The sequence below is a fragment of the Rhyacophila brunnea genome, unplaced genomic scaffold (assembly GCF_057557595.1).
Source record: "Rhyacophila brunnea isolate RB1 unplaced genomic scaffold, BYU_Rbru_1.0 scaffold_15, whole genome shotgun sequence".
NCBI classification, from domain to species: domain Eukaryota; kingdom Metazoa; phylum Arthropoda; class Insecta; order Trichoptera; family Rhyacophilidae; genus Rhyacophila; species Rhyacophila brunnea.
Window position 1 is genome coordinate 24,436,761 of NW_028232806.1, and position 25,217 is coordinate 24,461,977.

Below are 25,217 nucleotides of genomic sequence, written 5' to 3' on the forward strand. Positions count from 1 at the left end.
TAAATTGAACATTATCCAGGACAGGGTGAATATATTGTAACATTATTAGTATTAAAAGCCGCTTCGTTATTAGGAAGGATTGATATCGACGTATCGATACTGATTTCGGTATCAAGTGATCTTTGTCCGCGAAAAAAAAACGCAAAATACCCAAGTCACAAAAGTCATAATATCGAGAGTAGCACAGTATCGGGTATGAAGTGACGATAGTTTTTTGGCATCCCTAGTTGATAGTAAGCGGCTTGTCATTCTAAAAATCTACAGTCATTTCAGTATTAACTTGGCTTTGACACGATACTGGTAAGAATTGAATTTTTTCATCGCACACACAAAAACAAAAAATATCAAATAAAAACATGTCGTTAACATAGTTTTAAGGTTTATCTCAAATAAATTAGCACGACAATAATAAAATTTGTTATTTCTAATGTTTGTTAAGGTGTTATGACATAGCTCACTTACTTACTTTAAAATAATTACTAAAAAATAATAACAAAGATACATATTATTATATCTACCTAACAAACATTCTTAAGGGGGGACATGCTCGTCGTAGGTAAAAATTGAGTTTTTATTGTATTTTCAAACCATGATCCTGGACACTCCTTAAACGTTGTAGATAATCTATTTATATGATTTTGAAGCCTTATTATCCTTTATATTTATTTTAAACATTTGATGACTGCATAAAGTATTTTTGTTATATAAAATAGTATTCTTTTAAACCTCTCGCTCTAATGTTTTAGAATATAGTCATATTTCGGTACATGAATGTGCAGTGGTGTTAAGATTTTTTACATTTAATAATTTTTAAACGCATTTATAAAACCATTAGTATAATTTATGATAAGATAATTTTAGTAAAATATTCACGATAAAAAATTATATTGATAATCTCTGTGATCCCAAATTTGACAAGAATTAGGCATTTTATTATTCAAAAAATCGGCAAGATTAACACATTTGAAGATAATTCTAAAGATACTGATTATAAGCTATGTCTTTGACCATTCATGTGTGATAAACATCCTACGAAGAATAATGATTGCTTTATAATAATTATTGACCTAAGAATAAGGTAGTGTTTTTTTGAAATACGCCATTTCTTTTGGCATTCCGCAGTGGTTAAGCTACAACATACGACCGTAGCCATAAATTGACAAACTAATAACTATAAATTGACGAGCATGTGGGCCGTTAATATATTATAATAATATATCAAACAATAAAAAATCAGATATAATACAGTGTATTATATTAACAATCATTTAATCATACATTAGAAACGTTTGAGTATCCGCCCACCTTATTATATTGAATTTAATTAAAACATGGTTTTTCATCCAGAATGATCCAGAAGAAAAAAGTATTTTCTGGAAACGTTCAGTTCTTATCTATACATTGAACGAAAGTTTATTTCTGGGGCCTGTATAATTATTTATAATATACATACATTTATCACTACGTTACAATGGGTACCCATGGCCCCCACATCCTGAAACGGGCCCCCAGGCTAGGAAGTTTGGCGCCCCCCCTACCTATCGCTAAAGGTAAAGGCAGTGTGACGCACTACAGTAGCGTTTTCCATGATGTAGACGGTAAAATTAAGGTGTATTTTTAGCGATTTTTTGTATTTTTAATATGTACATCCATTTGAATTATGGAGTTGTCGAGTACCAGCACACGGTTAAAAATTGCATTGTACAATCAAATATTTTAATTATTAATAATTATTCAACCAAAATAGCGCCGCTTTTTACTGTTAGAGCAAATTTGTGGTCTGTGTTTATCTCACTTATTGGTCGACTCATCACGCCGGGCCCCTAGGCTAGAGCCCTGTCAGCCCCCCCCCTCCCTTGTGGGAACCATGTGGGTACCTACCGAAATGACAATTTATTCAAAAAACTATGTAATGATAAATAAACAATTGGGCAGTAGGAATTATTATGAATCCAGTTCTCTTATTTGAGCTCTGAGTAATAATGTAAATATAGAAAAAGTATGTTTATATTACTCACCTCCAATAATTATAAAACAAACATGATTACTGCCTTATCAATTGTCATTTGACTCAATTTACGATGTCATAGATCACTTTACAAAATACAACATGATGTCACACACGAGCTAATGAACAGGTAAAGAACACGATAATTTGTGTGTATTTTTTATGCCTTGCAATATAGTCTCTTGCAATGCTATTTGCGCCAACTTAAGATACAAAGCCTAAGCGTATTTCACGAACGAGTGATTCCACTGTTCAGCTGTAAAAATCAGATCCCAGATTGCCTGACATATTTCTTTGTAAAACCACATAATTATAAACCACTTCTCGTTTCGTATTGAATTATAAAAAAATCACAAATCAAATGTATTACCTATCAGTTTTATTTATAAATATACATTCTTGTTATTCATCGGCTGTCAAAGTCAAACTATTCCTTCATACAAAAACCAAATACCGGTTTACACCACGTACAAATAAGTACCTCTCAACCCAATAAGTGCTTTAGTCCAGGATCCCATAGACTTTTCGTATAAATAATATGCGGAACGCTTTCTGACAATTAGAATAGGTTCTAGGCACAGAACAGATAATAAATACAATACCGATTGGCTATATTCAATACGCCGCACGTTGAAGCAGGGTTTTTGAATGTGTGAGTGTCCTACAAAAATGAAGCACGCATTATGCACGTGCAATAGTGTGTGATACTTACTATAATATTTAGATACAAAAAATCATTTTGCATTTAAAGGTCGATGTCGACAAAAATGGATATTCGACAAACCAATCCTATAGCGACGATAAGTAAAATTATCGCTCCGTCTCGTGGTAAAAATATTTTGACTGTATGAGCTTAGATTTAATAACTATGAAAATATCTTCAGAAAATTGTCGATCGCTCCGGTTCGTAAACGTTTCCATTTCGAGCGCTGTTTCTGGCCGGAGTAGAAGTAACTGCACTTCTTCCGTTATTTCAAATTTCGTGGGGTTCTTCGTTTTGTTGTCATCCATCATGGTCTAGCATTCCTTGGTCGTCTCGTTTAAAAGTTACACACATTATTACGTACGAATGGGATACCTATAATAATACTCTTCTTTTTAACTGTTGATTACAGGATTTTTGATGGGGATTTAGGAATTTATTACGTTAATAATAATTAGTATTCGTATTTACCTACAATGACATTGTTTGCAATTCAGCGCTCGTAATGGAAAACTTTACGAACCGGAGCGCTCGAAAATTTTCTGAGGATATTAACATATTGTTATCAAATTTTATGGGTATTTTATAAACATAAATGTGCTAAATTTTTTGTTATATGGCATATCTAGCACAGACGGTCAAAATATCTTATCCACGAGACTGAGCGATAACTGTACAGTCTCCGGTCCATTTCGAGCCCTGTTGCAATTGAAAGTTTTTTGTAAGTTATAGTTAGGTAGGTACGTAGGTTATATACCAGAAAATGATAATACATTAATTTTATTATAATAATAAATATTTTATCAGGCACTGGCGATAAACTTCGCATTATTTCACAATCATTGCAAAGAGTAATGAATGATTAACGAGTCAATGCACGCAGTGAGTGCATTTACATGCATATATTTTGATATCACTACAGGCTGTCAGGATACCATTATCTACCATCATCAGCGAGGCCCGATTGGAGCATTTACAGGAGCCCCGCGGTCGAGTCGCGAATATTATAGTACAGCGGTGGCGAATCTATGGCACGCGAAAAAATCTTAGATGAAATCAAATTTACAAAATAAGAGGCCATCCATGGACTGAAACCGTATGCGGTTTAGATCCGTGTGCCATACTAAACTTATGATTTTTGTTCATGAAAATATATTTTCACTGTGTAAGTGTATAGTATAAACGGATACGACCAGATGCTTATAATATACTTTGTGAAAATATATATCTATGAATGGAAAAGATAAGCTTAGTATGGCACACGGTTCGAAACCGCATTCGGTTTCTGTCCATGGATGGCCTATAAATTTGCATTTTTTACAAGAGAACATTGGCTATTCTTCATCACACTTGCAATATTGCGCTTAAGTCGGCCGGACGGTCGTCATTGTAATAATATCAAGTATTTGGTTTAAATGGTTTGTCACCAGCAGCGGCGGCTGGTCTAACATCATACAAGTGCACTGCACTGCTTGCGTTGCTATGAAACATCGTTCAACATCGTAATTCATATTTTTTCTTCATAGGTTTTTAATATTATCGCTCACTTATTGTAATGTAAACCAAAAACCGATGTGCCCATATTGCCAATAGGGGATAATAAAGGCACTTGCACCGTATACGTCATCCTCACTGAAAGCATTTGCGCCCCGGCAATATATTTAGTTTACTTAAAATGAACCCAAAGCTTAGTATGAACTAAAACCATTATAAAACAACTTAAACCGTGATAATCGTTTTCGCCACTGGTCACCAGTAAATGGTTTTGATGATAATTTATGTTCTAATTGTAAATGCGTGACAGTGGCATTTAAATAGATTTTCACTGGAGCGTTTTTAAGTTGTTACATTTCTAATAAAACAAGTATCTGATGTAAATCGCTGTTTCATCAGTTTTCTCACCAGCATGATATTTTTGGGTGGTTATACCTTTTACTTGTAAATTCAGAAATATCGTATTTGTCGCGGTTTTTATAATGAATATGACGTGTTTAACTTGTCAAATATTCTGTATAAGAATGTGTAAGAACACATATTGCATTTGATTGAGGTTTCACCTATATGTGTCATATTATTTTATAAGAACAACTATTCCATTAAAAATTGTTTTTTTATTATTTTATTTTTACTATAATTTTATTGACACGGCAGGGCGGAAATAAAAACTATACCTATTTAGGCATATTTCCTTAAATTTATAATAATCAATTAATACTACTAATTAACTAATAGGCACATAATGCGGTTCTGAATTTATAATTTACTCCCAATATTAGCCATTGGCACTCCACTCATTTTTACGAATATTTTAGCACGTAAGCCTAAGAAGGTTTGCCTTCGCTGTTATGGTAGGTATATTTACTAAGCGGCAAACTTAATTAGGTACTTAGCGCAGAGGTTCTGAAATGTTCTGATTATTTCTGAGTTCCCTGGTTCTGATAATCACAAATTATATTTTTAATATTTCCCGCCAATGAATTGTTTTTGCGTTACAGTGTATGTACTGGTATTATACACTTTCCTCGTAATACCTCTTTGAAGTGAATAATTTGATGGTAATGTTCATTCACGCCGAATAGTAAAGCATTTCACACAATATTATAATCTGTTTGACCCCTATCAGTCTAATCGTCATCAGGTGGTTGATTTGGGTTGTATAATCAAAAATATATGGTAGAGTGGACTTTGAAGTACCGCATGAATTATAGATAAATCGATAGCTTAGGGGTGAAAGCACTCACCGGGAAAGTGAAAGACGCGGGTTCGAGTCCTATTTGGTCCAAATTTCAGATAGTATCTATGTATCTCCTGAACGTATATATTTATTATTTAAATATTTTTTATTCAACTAATAAATCACGAGATTTAAAAATGTAACATTCTCTATTTAACTTAAATAATTCTGAAACACCTCAGAAATAAAATAATCGTGCAAAAAATATGGTGCCAGGCGGGACTCAATATGTTTTAACAATGATAGCTACCTGCATCCTACCTAATTACGACTAAATTAACCAATACTCATGCAACTGAAGCGTTTCTCAAAGTTGGTTCATATTGACGACCTAATTTTTTGGTTTAGATCAAGGTACCTACCTACTTATTTCCTTTCGAGATTTTTAATGCTTTAACCTTTATGTCCTTGTTTCATTACACATTCGATACCTAGTTATATAAGGAAACAACTCAAAATTCCTTGTTCTAAAATAATGGCGTTTGAAAATTTTGCACAAATTCTCATTTCAATGTTAAAGCCTTGATTTTTGAAGTAAATATGTTTATTTTTTATTTATTTTAAATGAACTTAGCAATACACAATGGAATTTTACAGTTTCACTAATAATCAACCCAGGCATTCCCGTTTATAATTATTGAATTAATGATTAATTCCAGAAAGGGTCATTCGTTGATGAAAATTTGATGAAGATTTACATTGAAATAATTTTATCAATTGACGTTAGTATTCCTTTATTGTTTTAATGTAAGTTATCTATTGATTTTTCAGTAAAGACTGGTTGTGCTGGCTGACAAAACCGAAACAAAATACAGTGACGGCATCTAACGTTAGAAGAATATATGATGGATCGTCAAATCTGTGACTGTGATGACTTTGCGTCAGTTTATAAAAAAAATTCTCCTAATTATGTACATTACATCACTTGCGTGAGTCAACTTCTAAAGGGGGAAGAAAGGGGTGAATTTCCAAATGGATTACCAAGGTAAACATTTAATAGGTAAATTTTTTGATTAAAACACTAAACGACAGAATTTTCATGCACAGTTATGAAGGTTTATGCTGCTTAGTGTTTCCTTACCGCAACAAGACAAATACCCCCACGGATATTACCCCTGGATACACCGTGTAAAAAAAACCCCGTACACTCTTTAAATAAAATATTTTTTAACACAACAAACAATGGATGCAACAATCTATTGGACAAAATAAATATTTTAAATCAATTCTCAATAGGTTGTGGTATAATTTTAAATAATAATATTAAATTACTTTTCTGGTAGAGGTTTCAATATTTTAAAAGTAATTATATTTTTAACCTTACTACCTCCACAGTGTCCATAATGTTTTGATCTTGCCAAAATCACTTTAAACATTTTTTTTTTGTCAAATAATAAATGTTTCTATCCACTGTATGTTGTGTGAAAGAATTTTTATTTATTACATTTTTTCTTTATACGGGGGTTTTTTAACACGGGGGAGGGGAGTTTTTGTCTAGGGGTAATTGTACTAGATCTATTTAAATATCAATCACCGCAAATCTTTCTTTGTTTATGTTTATGACAATTATTATTAGCAATCGTTATATTTTATGTCATGCTACATTTTTTTTTATGTTGCTTATCGATAGTTTGGAAACAATAGTTAGTTAATTCTACAATCTTGAGACATTTACATTGACCCATCCTCAGACTACGAGAAGACGAAACATGGAAGATAAGAAAGGAAAACATATTCGTTTGATTTTAAATTATCATTCAATGGAGGGATACATTTTATTTAGTCTATATTGAAAAAGGGTATTAATAATTTTGATCATTCAGTAGGTTTTAATGGGAAAGACCACAAATAAACCAATGGACAAGGAAGCATGCAATAATGATTTCACGATATAATAGATGTCGTTAAACCAGTGTCATCAGATAATATTTATAGAATTTATTACACAGAGACCAAAAACTATGGTATTATTAATTATTTTACCACAACTGTGGTTAACTAGCGACATAGAATACGTAACAACCGCGCAACCGCATATTTTAAAATGTTAATAAACGTGAAACAAAATAGCACTGCATGTGACTTTTTCACTAATTATGTGGCAAATTTCCAAAAATAATATATATTTCTTTTATTTTTTTTTAACATAATTTTCGAATAGTAGTTGGCCTCACCTCGCGACCCATGGGTTGATAATCTATGTTCTATGATATTGTAATATGATTCTTTGGTTGACATTTAACCGATTCCGTGAACCGCAATATGACTAAACACTAACTTGCTGGTAGGTATGTGGCGTATGTTTGTATTTCGTAGATAATAATTATGTCAGTTTGCTTTCGATACACTTAGGTAGGTAATCAAATGAAATAAACCGTGTAAATTGTAAAGATTGGCTTTTATTTATACAGATGTATTATGGCAGTGCTTCCCAAATCTTTTTACATTACGGCCTTAAGAATCTGAAAAAAGACACACACACACATTCACACACATATATATTGCCTTATTCAAAATTCTGAAAAATCCTTTTACACTACAATTGTAAGACTAATATAATTTTATAATAATAAAACATAGGTACCTTTCTTTCTTACTTACCACCATGTTGGATCCTGAGAGCATCATTCGGTCCTCTACAAAGCGGAGGTTGTATCGACAGATTTTTGTTTTTACGAGAAATGGATGTTGGCCACTTGCTCAAACTATTAGGTCCATACTCAGACTACAAACACAAGTTGAAAAACAACATGTATATTTGCCATACCCAGGATTTGAACCTGGGACCCACGACACTATAAGCCGACGCTTAAGCCGCTCGACCACCGTGGGTGTAACTACACCTACTAGTAACTTTAATGATACTTTTGTAGATGTTCCCATATTACAGCATCTATGATCCGCAGGCAGTGACGTCCCTAGAAAAAATTGTATCAAAATTTGTGACATATTTACATATTTTTTCCCTCTTTATTTTCGACTAAGTAAAATCTTGAACAAACCTACATATTCGTATACAGTATTTACATGAAACCTAATTTCACATACCAGTGGTTTTGAATACGTGAAGGTCTGGTGTGCGGATGAGTTTAGAGAGCCCCCGTGAAGTTTTAAAACTAAAATTTCGATACTTTCTAATGAAGCGACCGCATCGTCCGCTTTATAGAAAACCGCTACCGCTTTCAAAAGTTATAATGATACTTTGCAGCCATTTATATGTGCCGCCCCCAAACAACGCATGGCCTGCTTAACTCTACGGAACGTCACTGACCGCAGGCTACTATCTCCACACCCGTATTCTTAATCTTGATGAGTATTTTTTTTTCAAGAAATCCTGATGGATCATTGAGATCGCAGAATCCACACTTGAAGAAATTAAACGGGGATTTTTTGTATCATCTCTCTCTCGGCACGCAGACAGACGATCTGAAACAATTATTTGGCGATGTTAAAGTAAGAACTTGTAATTATTTATATACCTACTATGAAGTTTGAGTTTTGATTTACGGCATGGATCCAGCGCTCGAAATGGAAAAGTTTACGAACCGGAGCGCTCGACAGTTTTCTGAAGAACAATACATAGTTATCATAGTAAGAAGACATAGTTATCAAACTTTATGTGTATTTCATAAAAATAAGTCTGTTAAATTTTCTATTATAATTATGGCCTATCTAGTTCAGACGGTCAAATTATTTTTTCCACGAGACGGAGCGATAATTTTACCGATTTCACGAACAGGAACGGCGCTCCGGTGCGCTTCGGTCCATTTCGAGCCCTGCATGGATCGGAGTATATTTTGATGTGTCTTCACCAATGTTACCAACTCTTGTCGACAAACATATGCCAGATGACGTAAAGAAATGAAAAATTTGACATGACAATGCTAGATATATTTTGAATCATTTCCCTTAAATTTTGTAAATTCTAATAAAAAGTAAATGCTCTTACAGACATACAAACTTATCTGGAGAATGAGATGGGGGAGCCACTGTCGAAAACTACCCAATCACGACTCGCAACTGGCAAAATGTGACATTCGTATGACGTTTATCAATATGGCGTCCTATGATAGTTTGTAGTTCCATTTTTGGCCATTCTCCAGATAAATTTGTAGGTATGTATAGGAACTCCTCTTGTACATTTACTACATGTACTGTATGGGGTACGATTTTGTTGATTAGTAAATGTGTGTGTGCTTTTAATGGAAACAAAACAAAGTCGGAGTCGGGATTATGCAGGGAACTTTTCTGTGGGATTATGGTTATCTATGGTCGGGATAGGTACATAGCTCATATCAGATTGTCACTACACAATATAGTTACAGGCGCGCAATACAGAAAAATGTTATGGGGGAGAGGGTTAAATTAAAAAATCCATATTATATTTTATTATTGTTTTTTTAAGGTAAGACAAAATCTAGCAGGAGTCACTGACTTCCGCATTTACCCTGCCTACACGGCACTTTTCCGGGTAGATTACTCATATACGGACACTCCGTACTTTAAGTATAGCAATGAAGACCTGGCCTGTAGCTATCACTTCGGGGTATTATGCGATTTTTCGTATCCACAAGTGGTTGTCCGTTTGTGTCTAATGTTTTAGAAGTAGACATACCTACTACATCAAAATATTCAAGCAAAAATTGGACGCCTCAGATGGTTGCACCAATAAATTCATGACAGTCTTCCACTGACACAGGCCTTCGTCTCGTAGTATGCCGAGATGAGAAGACCATTCGATAACTAAATTGTCCGGGGCCTTGGCCTTAAGGGGCCCTGGCACCCCACAAACATGAAAATTATCGGAATGATTTTAAACATTGACATTGAAAGCCAATAAACTATATCTTTGGGCTTAGACAAATAAAAACACGGCAAAAAAATGATTTGTAATAATTCTCCAGCACCCTTAAAAATTCTTAGATTTTAATTTTTAATACAAAAATTTCGAAACACTAATGTCAGGTTTTTTTAGAAACCCAATACCTAAGGGAACTGTTAAAAAATTCTCGGTGTCCACCCGAATTCCGGAGTGGTGTAGGTCATGGCTGGGGAGGGCTCTAGCCATTTATATTTATTTTTTATATTATATATTTATTATTATTTCAATTATATAATTGTGCAATATATTTTTTGATTATTATGTGTCGATACTCGACAGCTCCATTATTAAAGTAGATGTATTAAAAGTCGCCAATAATTCACTGCATAAGTACCCTTAATTAGAACTAAAACACAATTTGAAAAACGTTAATGTAGTGTTTCACACTGCATTTAATCTTAGCGGTTGGTAGGGGGCCCGCCAAATATCCTAGCCTGATGGCCCGTTTCAGGATGTGGAGACCATGGTATAGGTACACCGAGTGCAATAGGCAAAAGATCGACAAACGAGAAATTAAGCTGTGAAGAAGAAAAGGAGTCTATGGGACTAATTTACATTCTCCTCCTTGCCCCGCCCCCCAATATTAAATCCTGGGTGCGCCACTGATATATATTGATCGTTGTCGATTTATTAATTAGTTTATCTGCATGGGAGGAACCGCCCATCGGATGAAACAATTGGCGAAGCGTGCCGCAGATGAACTGGGATGCAAATTCCCTAGCGGATACGACCTCATCGACATGACAGAGAAATCTCACCGATACTCTCTCTACAAAGTTGGACCCGTCATTTCAATTAATGTAAGTATTATTATAATACATAATTATTTATAATCGGATTAGTTCTTAAAATAGGTCAAAAAATACGGACTTAAACCTGAACCATCCGAAAATTTTATAGGACAGATTTTTGTGTCAATATGATGCTCTATCTTTTCATTGAACTAGTTGTAGGCATTGACGCATAGTGCATCTTAGAAGGAGGTGAGTTGTGTGTAAGTACTAAACCGAAAAGACAAGGCAGTCATACTTACTGGTTTTAGGTATTTGTTGAAGTAGAATTTTGTTTCATTTTCACTATTTTACTGATACAATATACTGTACATAAATAAAGAAATATACCTAGTATATTTTCAGACATTTTAGTATCCCTACCACCATTATTGGGACAGTGTGACGTATTGTTTATGTTAAAAAAACGAGACACGCCCTATAAAACGAGAAGTCTGGTCACCCTAGTTGTAAAGCATATTGTTTGTTTGTATATTTCGTTTCCGCATAATTTGATTGCCTACACTATACCATTGTTTCTCAACCTTTTACACCTTCGGACCACTGAAAATATGAGAAACGTTTTGTGGACCGCAAACGCAGAAATAAAAAAAATATTATAAATATAGTAGGTACGATCTGAATTTACCAGCGTTTCTTGGGCGTATAAAAATGTAACAAATGAAAAAGATACTTAACCCTTTACTGCATGATTTTTTTTTTTTGAAAATTTTTATTTTTTCTTGGTGTCAAAATGCCTTGTGAATGAAGGAAAAATAATAAAAAAAATATTTTTCGAAAATTTCATTAAATTTTGTATGTTACTGCGTGGTGTCGCAGATTTACGACATTTGGAAATCTTAAATTTCAGTATGTCAAAATACAAAACCAAATGAAAACAATTATAAAAAACTAATGTACACACCTTATTTGATGTGTAGATATTTTTATTCAACCAATTTCAATCTTCTGTATATTTTTTTTTATTTATTTACAAATGCGGATTTTCGCGTACATACGAATTCGTCAACTGTCAAAGCAGAAATGCAGAGACTATAATGCAGAAATGCTTTATTTCTTGAAATGTCGAAACAAAATCGGTAAAGTAGGATGTTTATGGTAAAACAGTTTTCTAGGCATCGAAAAAGTATATTATTTGATAATTTACACAGATGGCATTGACTATATCGAAATAGTTCGAAATGTCGCAAATTTGCGACACTATGCAGTAAAGGGTTAATAATTTTGTTTATTTTTTAAATTTTATAATGTAAAACAATAATAAAAAATGTTATGTCTGGACACCAGAGTGGCATCAGATGACAATTAGGTTTTCTTTCTCTCGGGTATTAAGTTCACATGATTTTAAATATTCCATGCAGGGATTATTAAACCATAGATTGCCCTAGCAAGTGAGCGGTATGAAACGATTATATTGCAAGTGTGGTTGATATCGTCACGTAAATCCATTAATCTATTTTAAGAACAAAAACGCAATGCACAAACACTTTGAGGTGTATGGGTTTTGAAGATTATATTGGAATTTTTAGCATAGGTATTTAGACGCCAAAAATTCGCGGACCACTAGAAAAATTCTGCGGACACCAGTTGAGACACACTGGTCAACACTACACCGCTGTTTCCAAAAGTAGGTGATACTACCTACTAGAAGGTTCTGGAGCGATCTATGGGCGGTAGTACCTACTTACATTGGAAGTAGCTACAGGGTGGTGAAAGAAAAAAGAAAATACCTTTTAAATAAATATTTTTTAATACTTTGTACATATTAATGTGCAGTGACGTCCCATGGCGGTAGGCAGATTGAGCGTCGCTTGGGGGCGGCAGTTACTCGAAGGGCGGCAAATCGAGGAGAATCATTTGGTATATAATATAAACATAGCTAAAAAAATTTTCTTTACCTGATGTACAATAATAGTATAGTAAGAATTGTGTGAAAATAATAATTCTGTGTACCTATTGCTAAATGGTACAAACCAAACGTTTCAGAAGTATAAACCAAATAGAACCTCAGACTCTTGTGAATTCGCTTTTTAAATCTAAATTTAATTATGTATGTTTTATTGGTAAGTGTAGGTATATTTTGTTAGTGATATATCCATATTTCACATTTTTTAGATATTAGTGTCATGAAAGGATGATAAAAAATACTGTATAAAAATGAGGCGGCATTTTGTCTCGGGACGTCACTGTTTAGTGTTTATGTGTACAAAGAACTGCAATTTTATAAAGTATTTTTCTTCTTAACTGGTGTTTTTGTTAGTCCTTGGTCCCAAATAAACAACATTTATATGCGAAATTGTACCCAGACTTCATTGGAACCATTGATATACTACTAGATGAGGAGTTCCCATACAAGTGTCATTTTAAAAATGTACCACAAAAGAAGATATTACGAATATCGTCTTATAATATTTCCTTGTAGGTATAATGCGTTAAGACCGTTAACATGGATTCCCGAATTTCACCCGTATTGCCCTGGCTGTAAAACTAAATTTGCGTTCTTGGAATAAAGACCCTAAGGGTGTCTGCAACCCAAAGCTTGCAAGCTACCAAAAATTCATGTCTGAGCGGACAGAGCAAGTCGTCATTCGCTGACTATTAGTTAGAGTAAGATGCAAGCTAGATCGGGCTTACTCGTAATTATTGCCAGGTCGTTTTCGAGACAAATATTAAGTGAGCTTATATCGAGTTAAGTCCGCTGATATTAAAATAGTAAGTTTTAACACTGGCCGAGTCGCTGAAAATCGGGCGTCATTTTAAGAAGCACATGATTCATCCAGTAGTATATCAATGATTGGAACCATCCATTGCGTAGCTTCGGGGTATTATGATTTTATAATTTAACTCTAGTTTAGGGTCATTTGGCTATATAGCTTTGAAACACAATGGTAACTAATATTTTAATTTTAGCACGGAATTGGGATGTCGACGTTATCTGTCGTGCTTCAAGAAGTAATTAAACTTCTCCAATATAGCGGAGCTAAGGACCCGATAATATTCCGTGTTGGAACCAGTGGAGGAATTGGAATCGACCCGGGAACTGTTGTAATATCTAAAAAAGGTTACAATGGGTCATTGAAAGACACATATGACATAGTAAGTAATTTTGATGACGTACATAGTAATTAATACTTATCACAAACTACTATCTAAATTAAATATATTTCAATTTACAACTTAAGGGGTATGCTAGTGTGTTTTCATACAATAATTAATGAAAAAGATGAACATAGTGGACAGATAACAATACTATTATTTATTTGGTATATAATATATGTGTAATCTATTTACTTAGTACACGGGTTCTCAACTATTGTGTTTTATAGGGGGTCGCCAACTAAATATTAAACTGAAAAATATGATGCAAAATTCAATATAAAATAATTGCAAGAATTTTATATACAACGTTTTTAAATTTTCTGTTGAATCATATAAGCTTGACTTGACTAGCTTAAATGATCAAAAAAATTGTATTTGATAGAAATAATACTAAAATGTAATTTTGACACTCATATTGATTTCCATAGTAACGCACATATATGTTAATAATTTCCTAGCAACTAATAATATTGGATTGGAATACGGATTTCTTCCGAAATAACTTTTCATACAAAACAGAATTAACTGAAAATGAATTTAATTGTACTTAAAGACGGTAAAGTATTAAAAAAATGCATTGGCATCGTATTCTGATATATTCTAAAAGTTTAAAATATAGAGCTAGTCGGGAAATTAATTAAAAATCGATTGCAAGATTTGTACCGGACAAACAACCACCGGACAAATAAGAATACGACCTAATAAAAAACGTTGTAACGTTGTAAAATCAGTATCGATGTAGCGATGTTAGAATAATATACTGTCCAATGCGGGTTTTTTCTTATTTGTTTTGTGTAAAACGTATGTAGATACCTGTTTGCGATGGTGCCCACAGAACGCGTCGGGCGCCGCACTCGCGCAAAATTTCTACAAGTGGCGCATAAATCATTGAAAATACAACGTAATCAAATACGCCAGCGCCCACTGGATATGGCGACGCATTATACGCGCGCGCCGCATGAATCATCGTTTTTTCGCGAATCACCGCTTCTCGGCGATACGAATGAAAGAAAATACAATGAGTCCATTCATTGAACACAGCGAGCAAAAACATGCTGCGCGAGGCATCGTCGATCGACGGGCGGAAAGCAATTATTTAATTACAGAGAAGTCATTGTTTTATTTTATTGCGTGTTCAGTTTATCGCTGGTTGAATAATGTTATCGTAAATTTTAATTACAAGCTCCGAAATAATATAATATTTTTATTGCTTTGTTATGAGAGGCGCTGTAATAATATTTATTTTGTGCTGCTTGGGCCGCTTATAACATAGGTGAAGGGTAATGCGCGGGAAGAGACGTGTGATTATGGTTATGAATAAACACTGCATTCGCCGACTTCGCGCGCCCGACGCGTCTGTGGGCACCATCGCTTTGATGTAATGTACCTATTTACCGATTAATTTACGAGTAATTCGATAATTTTAAATAGCTTCAGTCGATTCATAAAAGTGTAACGGACATTATAATATCTACACACAGATAAAAAGGCTGTTTGACTGTAAACAGATACCTTCACAGTACTAACAATTCCACTGAGCCTACGGCCGGAGTGGACAGCGTTCGGCGGGGCATGAGCGGCGTGCGCAACTCAAACGTATAACCGTATAAACGTATAATCAAAAAAGACATTGTCTATTTCACACAAAGTTATACGTTTTCGTTATTTTAAATGTATTTTATTAACCACAGTTATACAAATGTGGCTGCGGGTCGCAGGTTAATTGGGAATAATGAAAAAGGTTGGTTTAGTACAGGGGGGGAAAACTTTTTGGATGAAGGGCCAAATTCAAGAATTCAAAATGAGCGGCGGGCCGCAAGTAAAATACCATTGTTAGATAGACACTATTTATTATCACGAAAAATAAACATTACAAAAAAATTAATGAGAATAATGAAACTGTTGTACATTTTTTAACATTTTTTTAAATTCGTAAGTTTGCCCCCCACTGGTTTAGTGTATAAAACATCATGGATTCAAATTCCAGCTGAAGAAACAATCTTACATGTTTAAAAATGAAGATGAAAAATTCAAAAATCTAATGATGTTTTTATAGATTAAGTATGTAGGTATCTACATTTTTTACATCCAAAATTTAATTTAATAAATCATTTTCAGTAGGTGTAATGCATTCTGTAAAGATTTTTTATTTGTACCTAAGTATTTAAGTATCTGCCTTTTTAGATTAATTAAACATGGAGGGGGGGGGGGGGTATTAAAAATATGTGGTACAGTTCGGTTATGAGGAATACAGCGGAAAAATACATTTTGAAAATAGCCGATATACTGGATTATTTATCAGGTTAATCTAACCAAACCTAATCTAACCCAAACTAACTAATAATCTAGTATATCAGGTATTTTCAAAATGTGTTTTCCGCTGTATTCCTCATAACCGACTTGTACCAGTTTAGGTATTTTAATTATGTTTGTTTGTATTGTATTATGTTTAGGTAGGTATGTATTGACCCATTCACTGCGTCCAACGCAACTGGTGAGGTGGCCAGTACATAATTATAATTAGCATGTTATATAAATGTGGTAATTAAATATTAATTAAAATGTCCGCAGCGAATGGGATACTTACTTAAAAATTCAAATTATCAGTAAATTGTATTAAATTGCATGCTTCGTATTCAGTTGCTAGATGTCTCGAGTATACCTAACTACAGTAACAAGATGATAATTTTTTTCACTGTCTTGTGTCTTGGCAGAGTAAATATGTGAATAGCCGAACTTACCATCGCTTTGTAAGATGATAATTATCTTTTATTATTGTTTAACAATTTTTAAAAATCATTCCAGCCTGTTTTAACAAAAATGAGATGTCTGCCAGCAATTTTGGACCAAAAATTGGCTGAAGAGTTGAGATCGATGTCTTCGAGTGATGATGACTTTGAAACAGTCATCGGAAATACAATGTGCGCCGATGATTTTTATAATGGTGAGTGTTTGAGTATATTTTTAAAAATAATTTTAATTAAATTAACTGTATTCCTAGAACAGTGATTCTCAACTTTTTTTGTTTGTCAGAAGCACTGAAAGATTTTTATGAATCGCGGGAATTCAAGTCTGACTGACACGTCATGTTAAGGTCCAGAACTCAGATGCTTAGATTAGAAAATAATATATTATGTACACGTTAGTAGGCGATGCCATACTCAGACTCTAAATACTATGACGTTTAGTTTAGTTTTATGTATATTCATTACCTAACTTCTACATAATGTTATTATTTTTACGTGGCCATATTAAACGAATACATGCAAATAACTGTTTAAAATATGCCACGCCATACATCCAAAAACATAGTTTGTGAGCACTGCATGCAAAATTTTTCTCAACTGCATGAAACAATTCTCACAAATAATGGTACTTATTACTCGCATTCTTTCCTTAATTTGTTTATAATCGTGTTTACCTGCGCGGGATGTCACTGGCGCTATCAGTTAGTTGGGAGGGCTAGTAAACAATAGCTTTGAAGTAGCATCATAAAATAGTATTTATTAATCATAATTTAGTAAGACCCGTTTCACACGGGACACCCGTGGCAACACACCGGCGTGGCGAGATTCCGCATTTACAAATAAATGAACGCAACACTCGTGTGTCCCTGTCTGAATGCTCTCATTCAGTTATGTGTAAATGACAGTGGCGAAGGGTGACTTTTGGAAAGAGGTAGGCTGTGGGGACCTGATAAAAAGGGCACTCATGTCAGGTGTACTTACGAGAAATAAGATGATAATACGATATTAGGTACATACTAATGACAACGATACACTAATTCGATGAAACTTCAAATACTCACTGACGACATAAAATTGAGCGATGTGTTTAAATTGCGTATTTTCAAAACATTTATACCCATAAAAAATCATTAGATAAAATCTCTTTTTATTTTTAAAAACAATCTATATTTATTATTATTCGATTAAAAGCCATAAAAAATATTTTTTTAAATTATTAATTCTAATCTAATTATTAATTATTTTGGACAAAGTGCAGTTATGACAAAAATATTATGCGCGAATGTTTTAGGCTCTGCGATAGGAGCTAAACTTATTTAATACAATTCAACAGAATGGCAAAAGTTGTGTGGCGTTAAGTCCATATGAAAAAAAAATCAGAATTATTTCACACATAATCTGATCTTTATTTACGTCGAGACGGATAGCGCGCTGTGGTATATTTTTTAAAACCTTTGCAGATTGTTTTGTAATCTGTGTAATACATTCCCACATATACGACATCTCTCGTTGACAAAACAAATTGTTTTTATAGATTACTAGCTGACCCGGCAAACGTTGTTCTGCCATATAAATTATTTCTAGTGAATATTTTGGTTGTTAAATAGAAAATAACGAATGTATCGTAAGTGTGTGGGGATGGGATATATGACAGAAAGAGGAATAGAGCGCTGTTGACGATGACCGCCGATAAAAACAAAAAAACATCAACCATTCATTTTCTCAATTCAAAATGAGTAATGATGTTCATAATGAATGAATTACCTGTGACAGGATCTCGTTGTTTTATGTTTATGCAATATCCGTCTTGTCCCTTCCAGAAAATTAGCGGATATTGGATAGCATCGTATGAACGGTGTGTGTCAGCGATGAACTCCAGATTATTGTTTCTTCTTCGAATCACGATTTCTTGCGTCGATGTGCGGTCGCCAACCATGATTCCAGCAATGTCGTCAACAACAGGCGCATTGAATCGACGCATGTGCTCTCTAGCTGGTGTTTTATCAGGATTGATGACAATAGCGTGATTGTCACTTTGCAATTCGTGCATGTGTGCTTTGAAGAATTTCAATAATTCATTGTGCTCATTCAACAGGGCGTCCAAGTTCGCCGACGATGCGCCTGGCATTAGGCGAATTGAGGCTATTGTAGCCGCAACGTGCATCCACATGATTGATGTCCTCACCGCCCATGAAGTAGATTTGTAAAAAATTATGTGGTTCGTTTGTCATTGGCAGCAATGAGCCTACTTTGTGGTATACTTGGCCTTTGATTTTGAACGTAGAATAAAATTGTTGACCATTTGCCGCAGTATTGTGAACTATTTCTGTTGCTCCGAACGAAGTCATTTGGAAGCATGAATTATTGAATGTGCGAATGGACTTCAGGAACAGGTTTGAATCTAGAACCGTGCCGATGAGCAAGCCATTCAATGATTCTGGTGGTATCTCAATTTCTGGTAGTTGCACTTTTCCTGATGCGCAACACATCCCAGCTGACTCATGTTTGAATTTGAGCGCATGACAATGGGGACATTCTTTGTCCATAGCACCAATCAGCACTTTCGGATGAGCGGAATATTCAATATCTGGCTCGTACTCGAATGCGAGACGAAGGAACGAAACGGACGTAAATGTTCGATGTACTTGTTGGCGTTGTCGGTCATTTGCTCTGCGTGTGTTAACTACGAACCGGCGCGCTTGGCTCCGTTCCAATTGTCGTTGTTAATTTCGTTCAGCTCGTGCCTCTTGTGATTGGGATGCACGCAATTGCGACATGCTTACACGCACGTTTTTGTTATCTTGTTGGATTTGTTCGTCTGTTCTTTCTGCTCTACTATTTTGCATGTTTGTTGCTTTATTCGTTCGACGGCCCAAATGGCCCCCCGTGCGTCTTGCTGGTATTGTGCACTGTAATACACGTACATAAAAATATATAAATTAAAATAATTCTTAAATTTTGCACGCACTGCGTTGTGATATGCCGAATGAAATGTCAAAATGACGCGACGCTTTTCTTGAATTCTTCTTGGACGTAGCGACATCTGTCATTCAACAACATAAATAATTTTGTTCTGTTTGAAATACGAACGACGATTAAATTTGTTCATACAAAAATAATAAATTTGCGATTAAAAAATGGGAGGGTGGGGGTAGGAGGGTGAAAATTTGAGGTTATAGGTATTTTTTGATGCAAAATAATAAAAAAAATACAAAAAGAAATTTTCAAAAAATTAAAAGAAAAATTTTTCTGGATAGAGATACCCTAATCACCTAGCGGTATGAAATATACTTGTTGACCTATTCTCATACCTAACAAATATACATAAAAAAATTCATAAAAATCGGTTAAGCCATTTCGGAGGAGTTCGACCACAAACATCGTGACACGAGATTTTTATATATATAGAGATGAAATAATAAAGTGATTATATAAATACAATGTCAATGTGCAATTAAAAAATATTTTTCTTAAGAAGATAAGCTTTAAATAATCGCCGGTGGTGCCACACAGGTATCCCGTGTGAAACGGGTCTAAGGTACACATCTTCGGATACATATGTTAGAGACCGACAAGTTTAACATATTATTATTTACATATTATTCACAACCAAAACACACCAAACAATAAATAATTTTGCAATAAATCAATACTGTTATATTGACATATCATTACTTTTATACGCGTTGATAGAATCAACAATATGAAAAGTGCGTAGTAGGCGGCGACTTCCATTACAGAAATTCTCCTCGCAAGTAAAACTTTCATTATTTGGGTCATCCTGGTTGTCAGTCAGGATTTTAGTTTTACCTATCGATAACTCCTCATAATTGGATCCAGTCTTGAGTGTTATGGAACGGTGGGATCAACTTCATACAAACACTTATTTAAACTGTTTTTATTATAATCTAGTAATATATATTGGTAAAATAAATGATGTTATGGACAATAATTTGTTAACAGTGATTTGATACAGTGATTGAATGCAGTCGATCCTTTCTTCCTTAAGGCTGAGTTGATACTGATTTGAAAAGCTAGTATGATTCTATATAAAACTATATTAATGTTAAGTATAGCATTAGACGTTTAGGTTGATAAGAAAAGTAAATATAAAACATAATATAAGAAAGAATGCTTGAAACAATGAGTGTTAAAGCATACCTTATCAAATGCATTCCAGACATATATTATGCTGCTTATTAATACATGGTATTGATAATAGTGAATAAGAATACAAAGCCAGGCGCAAAATTGCGGGGCAATTATAACATGGTTGCTAGCGCTTCAAATGGACTGGAACGCACCGGAGCGCAGCTCCTGTTCGTGAAACCCCCAAAACTATCGCTCCGTCTCGTGGAAAAAGTGAAGTATTAAAAAATCATAAAATTAATTTACTTCATATATTTTTTTAAAAGTTTATACGCTACTTGTCGGATTTAAAGTAAAAAAAATATATTTATGACATAAAGCTCAATTTTTGGCTGTGGCGTCGATAACGTTATGCCCTAATCTTGCCACAATTTTAAAGATAGTCACTTCATTTGACCGGCCGAGCTTGGCAGGCATATGATAGATATTACGATACATATAATTATTACATAAATAAAATGGAAATATTTTCGGAAAATTATCAAGCGCTCCGGTTCATAAAATCGTCTATTTCGAACGCTGATGGATGCACAGAAATCTTTCATTTCTTTGGAATTTCGGTGAAGGGACTTGGATCGTATAATTGATTCTTGGTATAAGTGAAGAACATGCTGGACTTGAATTTGATACCTTTGTGCAGAGAACACCATAAAATGATGGATATTTTACACTACACACGTAGTATACATTCGTAAGAAGTTGTTACAGCGTCGTGGGATAGCGGGATATTGTTTTCACATTGATTATTTACATTCATATCTAACCCAATATTTTTTAAACAGGCCAAGGTAGAACAGATGGACCATTCTGTGACTACAGTGAAGAAGACAAAATGAACTATCTTCGAAAGCTGAACGAAATGGAAATCAAAAACATAGAAATGGAAGTGACAGGGTTCGCTGCACTCACTCACAAAGCTGGAATCAAGGCTGCCGATGTATGCGTCACTTTAGTGAATCGATTGCAAGGAGATCAGGTATGCAGTCATCAGTGGTATAGTATAAAAAAAGGTACAGTTCAGTTATGAGGAATATTCTGTATTCCGCTGTATTCCTCATAACTGAACTGTATCGAAAAGTTTTTGAACCGGAACGATCGATAATTTTCCGATTTTCAGTGCGTATTTTTTAATATATAGGTACCTGCCTATCTAAATACCTTAGACGGTCATGTGCGTTAACAGTATATATCACAGAACAGATAATAAATAGAATACCGATAGGCTATATTCAATACGCCGCATGGTGAAGCAGGCTTTTGAATGTGTGAGTGTCCTATGAAAATAACGCACGCATTATGCACGTGCAATAGTGTGTGTAATACACCAACATTAAATGAGCGTAAATGCATAAACCGAGAGCAGTTTTTAGTATTCGACGTAAAACGTATTCAAGACACGTGTGTAAGTTTAACCCGGATGATTCCTTACTCGAGTCTGTTACCTGCTATCGCCTTACCCGTTGTGTATTTCAGTTCCCATTATTTCTGAGTTCCCTGGTATATATTAAACATCTTATACGCAATACAACCTTAGATTTGGACAGGCACACTATTTTTAACTAAACTATTTTTTACAAAATATTTTGCTAAATAAAAATTATATTATTACTTTTTTCCTTACCGCAAATACCTAAGCAGTGCAAGGTTTGTCTATCTCCGCAAGATGTCACTTCGTTATACTTATATATAATGTATTATTTACGATAGTTAATTTAGTAATATCATACAATATCCACAGAAACTGAAAATGTCAGAACGCGAATCCTAGAATATTAAGCCCAAATCATATGGAATTGTACAAAACTATCATAATTATTCAGAATTTATGTCTTATTAAAATGTCATAATAACTTTGTATCATAACAATACATAACTCATTAATGTTTGTAGAAATAGGTTGTACGACAGGTCAAGTTTCTTATTAAACTTTATTGAAAAATGTAAATTAATATAATGATTTACATTCTAATGGATTCAAGCTCTGTATTATTTCATTTAAGTCGTTTTTCGCGACCCGGGTTTCGCCTATCGGCATCTTCAGGCGTCGTGTACACTCACCATAGGCAAACACACACTGACAACGAACACTCTTAACTCTACCTTATATAGTAAATCAATACAATAGAGAAGGTAAAAACTCCATTACCTACCTATCTAGTCAGAGGTTACAAAAAAAAAAATACAACAAACAAATTATGAATAGTTGAAGTGTCAGTAACTATAGTAACTATACACTGGATAGCATATTATTATAATAAATCGTCAAACCTAAAAATAGGTCATTATTCTTTATAAACAATAAAAATACTACACTCAAGAGGTTTAAATCGTCAATTCTAAGAAAAATAATTTATGGAGTTAACTAATGAGATATTAGTCTTTAATAATACTCTTTGCCTTTGGTTAGTGTACACGACGCCTGAAGATGCCGAAAGGCAAAACCCGGGTCGCGAGAAACGACTTAAATGGAATAGTACAGAGCTTGAATCCATTAGAATTTAAATTCAAATTCCATCAAGTACCTTCGGTCGAAAGTATTAATATTGTAATGATTTACATTAATTTATTCAATTAATACAGTTCAGAGAAATACATATACTAGAAATGATCTTTTTGAAAAAATACGACGCCCAGGCGGATTAGCTAAGCTATCTGCGTCCCATGTAATTTCTATATTGCGTTAACTTTTTGCCACTCGGATTTTTATTTTAAATTCAAGTATTAACTACCTCAAATAATTACTAACTGGTGTCAGGATCCCTCCGCACCTAATTACTTGCAAATAATTTAATTAACTATTTTTTTCAATATAAATTTTTTCAGAATAATTTTCGAAAATGAAAATTTATATTAGAAGATATTATGATTTTCTAATGGAAGTGATTTTATATTATACCTGCTTAAAAGTTACTGTTTTCAATTGCCAACGAACAGTCATGTTCTTTAAAACGTATTTTATAAGGAACAATGTTTTTTTTTCGAAAGATTTTTATAATAATTTTGTTAATGATTTAAAAAATGTATCGAATTTATTTTGTTTAGGTATTGACACCAAAGGAAACTTTACTTGATTGGCAAGAACGACCTATGACGATAGTGCTTCGTTACATGAAGAAGTACCTGGAAAATATCGAACGATTTCAGTGTGGAAATATTTAAAATATCACTTGAAAATTTGACTTTTACAATAATTTATTTGTAAATTAAATACTAGACATATTATTAGGCATTTTTTTCATTGGTTCTATAATCCGACGTGGACCTTATCGTTTCACGAAGATGTTTGCTAAGGACGTAGACAAGCGGCATTGCAGTCGATGTGCGTTGACGTATAGGCCATCCACCCAATATTTTCGAATGCGATTTTACGCCAGATGGCGTGCAAAACGTATAATTGCGTTCATCCAGATTTTGTATATAAGCACTCGCTGAATCCGTACACAGAATGCCCCTCTACCATAAGTTTAGCAAACCGATTGCTAAATAAATATGGTAGTCGATGTTTGACAGATTGCAACTGACAGCCCGCGTTTGTTGATAATAATTGTCATACGTACTTGTTTTCTTCCGTATTTCATTATGATTGAGTGAATTATTTTGATTAGTGTCTAAAGGTATTATCTATTTTACAATTGATCTTATAATTGGTGCTTCATTTTATTCAATCATGATTGCTTTCTTTATTACGAAACTTTGCTTTCGTGGATGAAACTAATCTACAACGATGACCTATTTCCATGAAAGGCCTGGTAGACACAGGCCTTATTTGAGTCGAACTGCATCCGATTAGAGTTGATTAGAATCACCAATTGGATAAAACAAATTCAATTGGTGAATCAATTGAAATGACACGTTTACGCACATCCACTGCAATGGCATGTGTCTGCAGCCTAAGATGTATTTTAACGAGAACTGGATGTTAGTCACCTGCCTAACCTATTACTATTAGGTTGTTGCCCTAGGTCCAAACAATGTGTGACATTTTCCAGACCCGGGATTCGAGCTGACAACTTCATAAGCGGACATGTTACCATTAAGCCATCGTGGGAGGAATTAAGTTTTTTCTCTTTTAATATTCAAGTATACTTATATGTGCTTTTAAGT

General features: G+C 34.1%; 1 protein-coding gene across 1 annotated transcript; it reads left to right on the forward strand.

Moving 5' to 3' along the window:
- Window positions 1-271: 271 nt before the first annotated feature.
- On the forward strand, window positions 272-24,391 carry LOC147075073 (uridine phosphorylase 1-like). The gene is made up of 8 exons (XM_085942984.1): window positions 272-300; window positions 6,217-6,430; window positions 8,775-8,898; window positions 10,966-11,127; window positions 14,029-14,214; window positions 17,023-17,161; window positions 21,896-22,089; window positions 24,156-24,391. Exons 2-8 carry the CDS (start codon window positions 6,288-6,290, stop codon window positions 24,270-24,272), a joined length of 1,065 nt encoding a protein of 354 aa, XP_085799110.1. The 5' UTR covers window positions 272-300; window positions 6,217-6,287; the 3' UTR covers window positions 24,273-24,391.
- Window positions 24,392-25,217: the final 826 nt, after the last annotated feature.

What these genes read in the sequence shown, in the direction of transcription:
- LOC147075073 (XM_085942984.1), top strand. Translation starts at nt 6,288, where the DNA reads ATGATGGATCGTCAAATCTGTGACTGTGATGACTTTGCGTCAGTTTAT. An exon ending in TTTCCAAATGGATTACCAAG is followed by an intron (nt 6,431 to 8,774) that starts GTAAACATTTAA and finishes TTTTTTTTCAAG; the next exon opens with AAATCCTGATGGATCATTGA. An exon ending in CGCCGATGATTTTTATAATG is followed by an intron (nt 17,162 to 21,895) that starts GTGAGTGTTTGA and finishes TTTTTTAAACAG; the next exon opens with GCCAAGGTAGAACAGATGGA.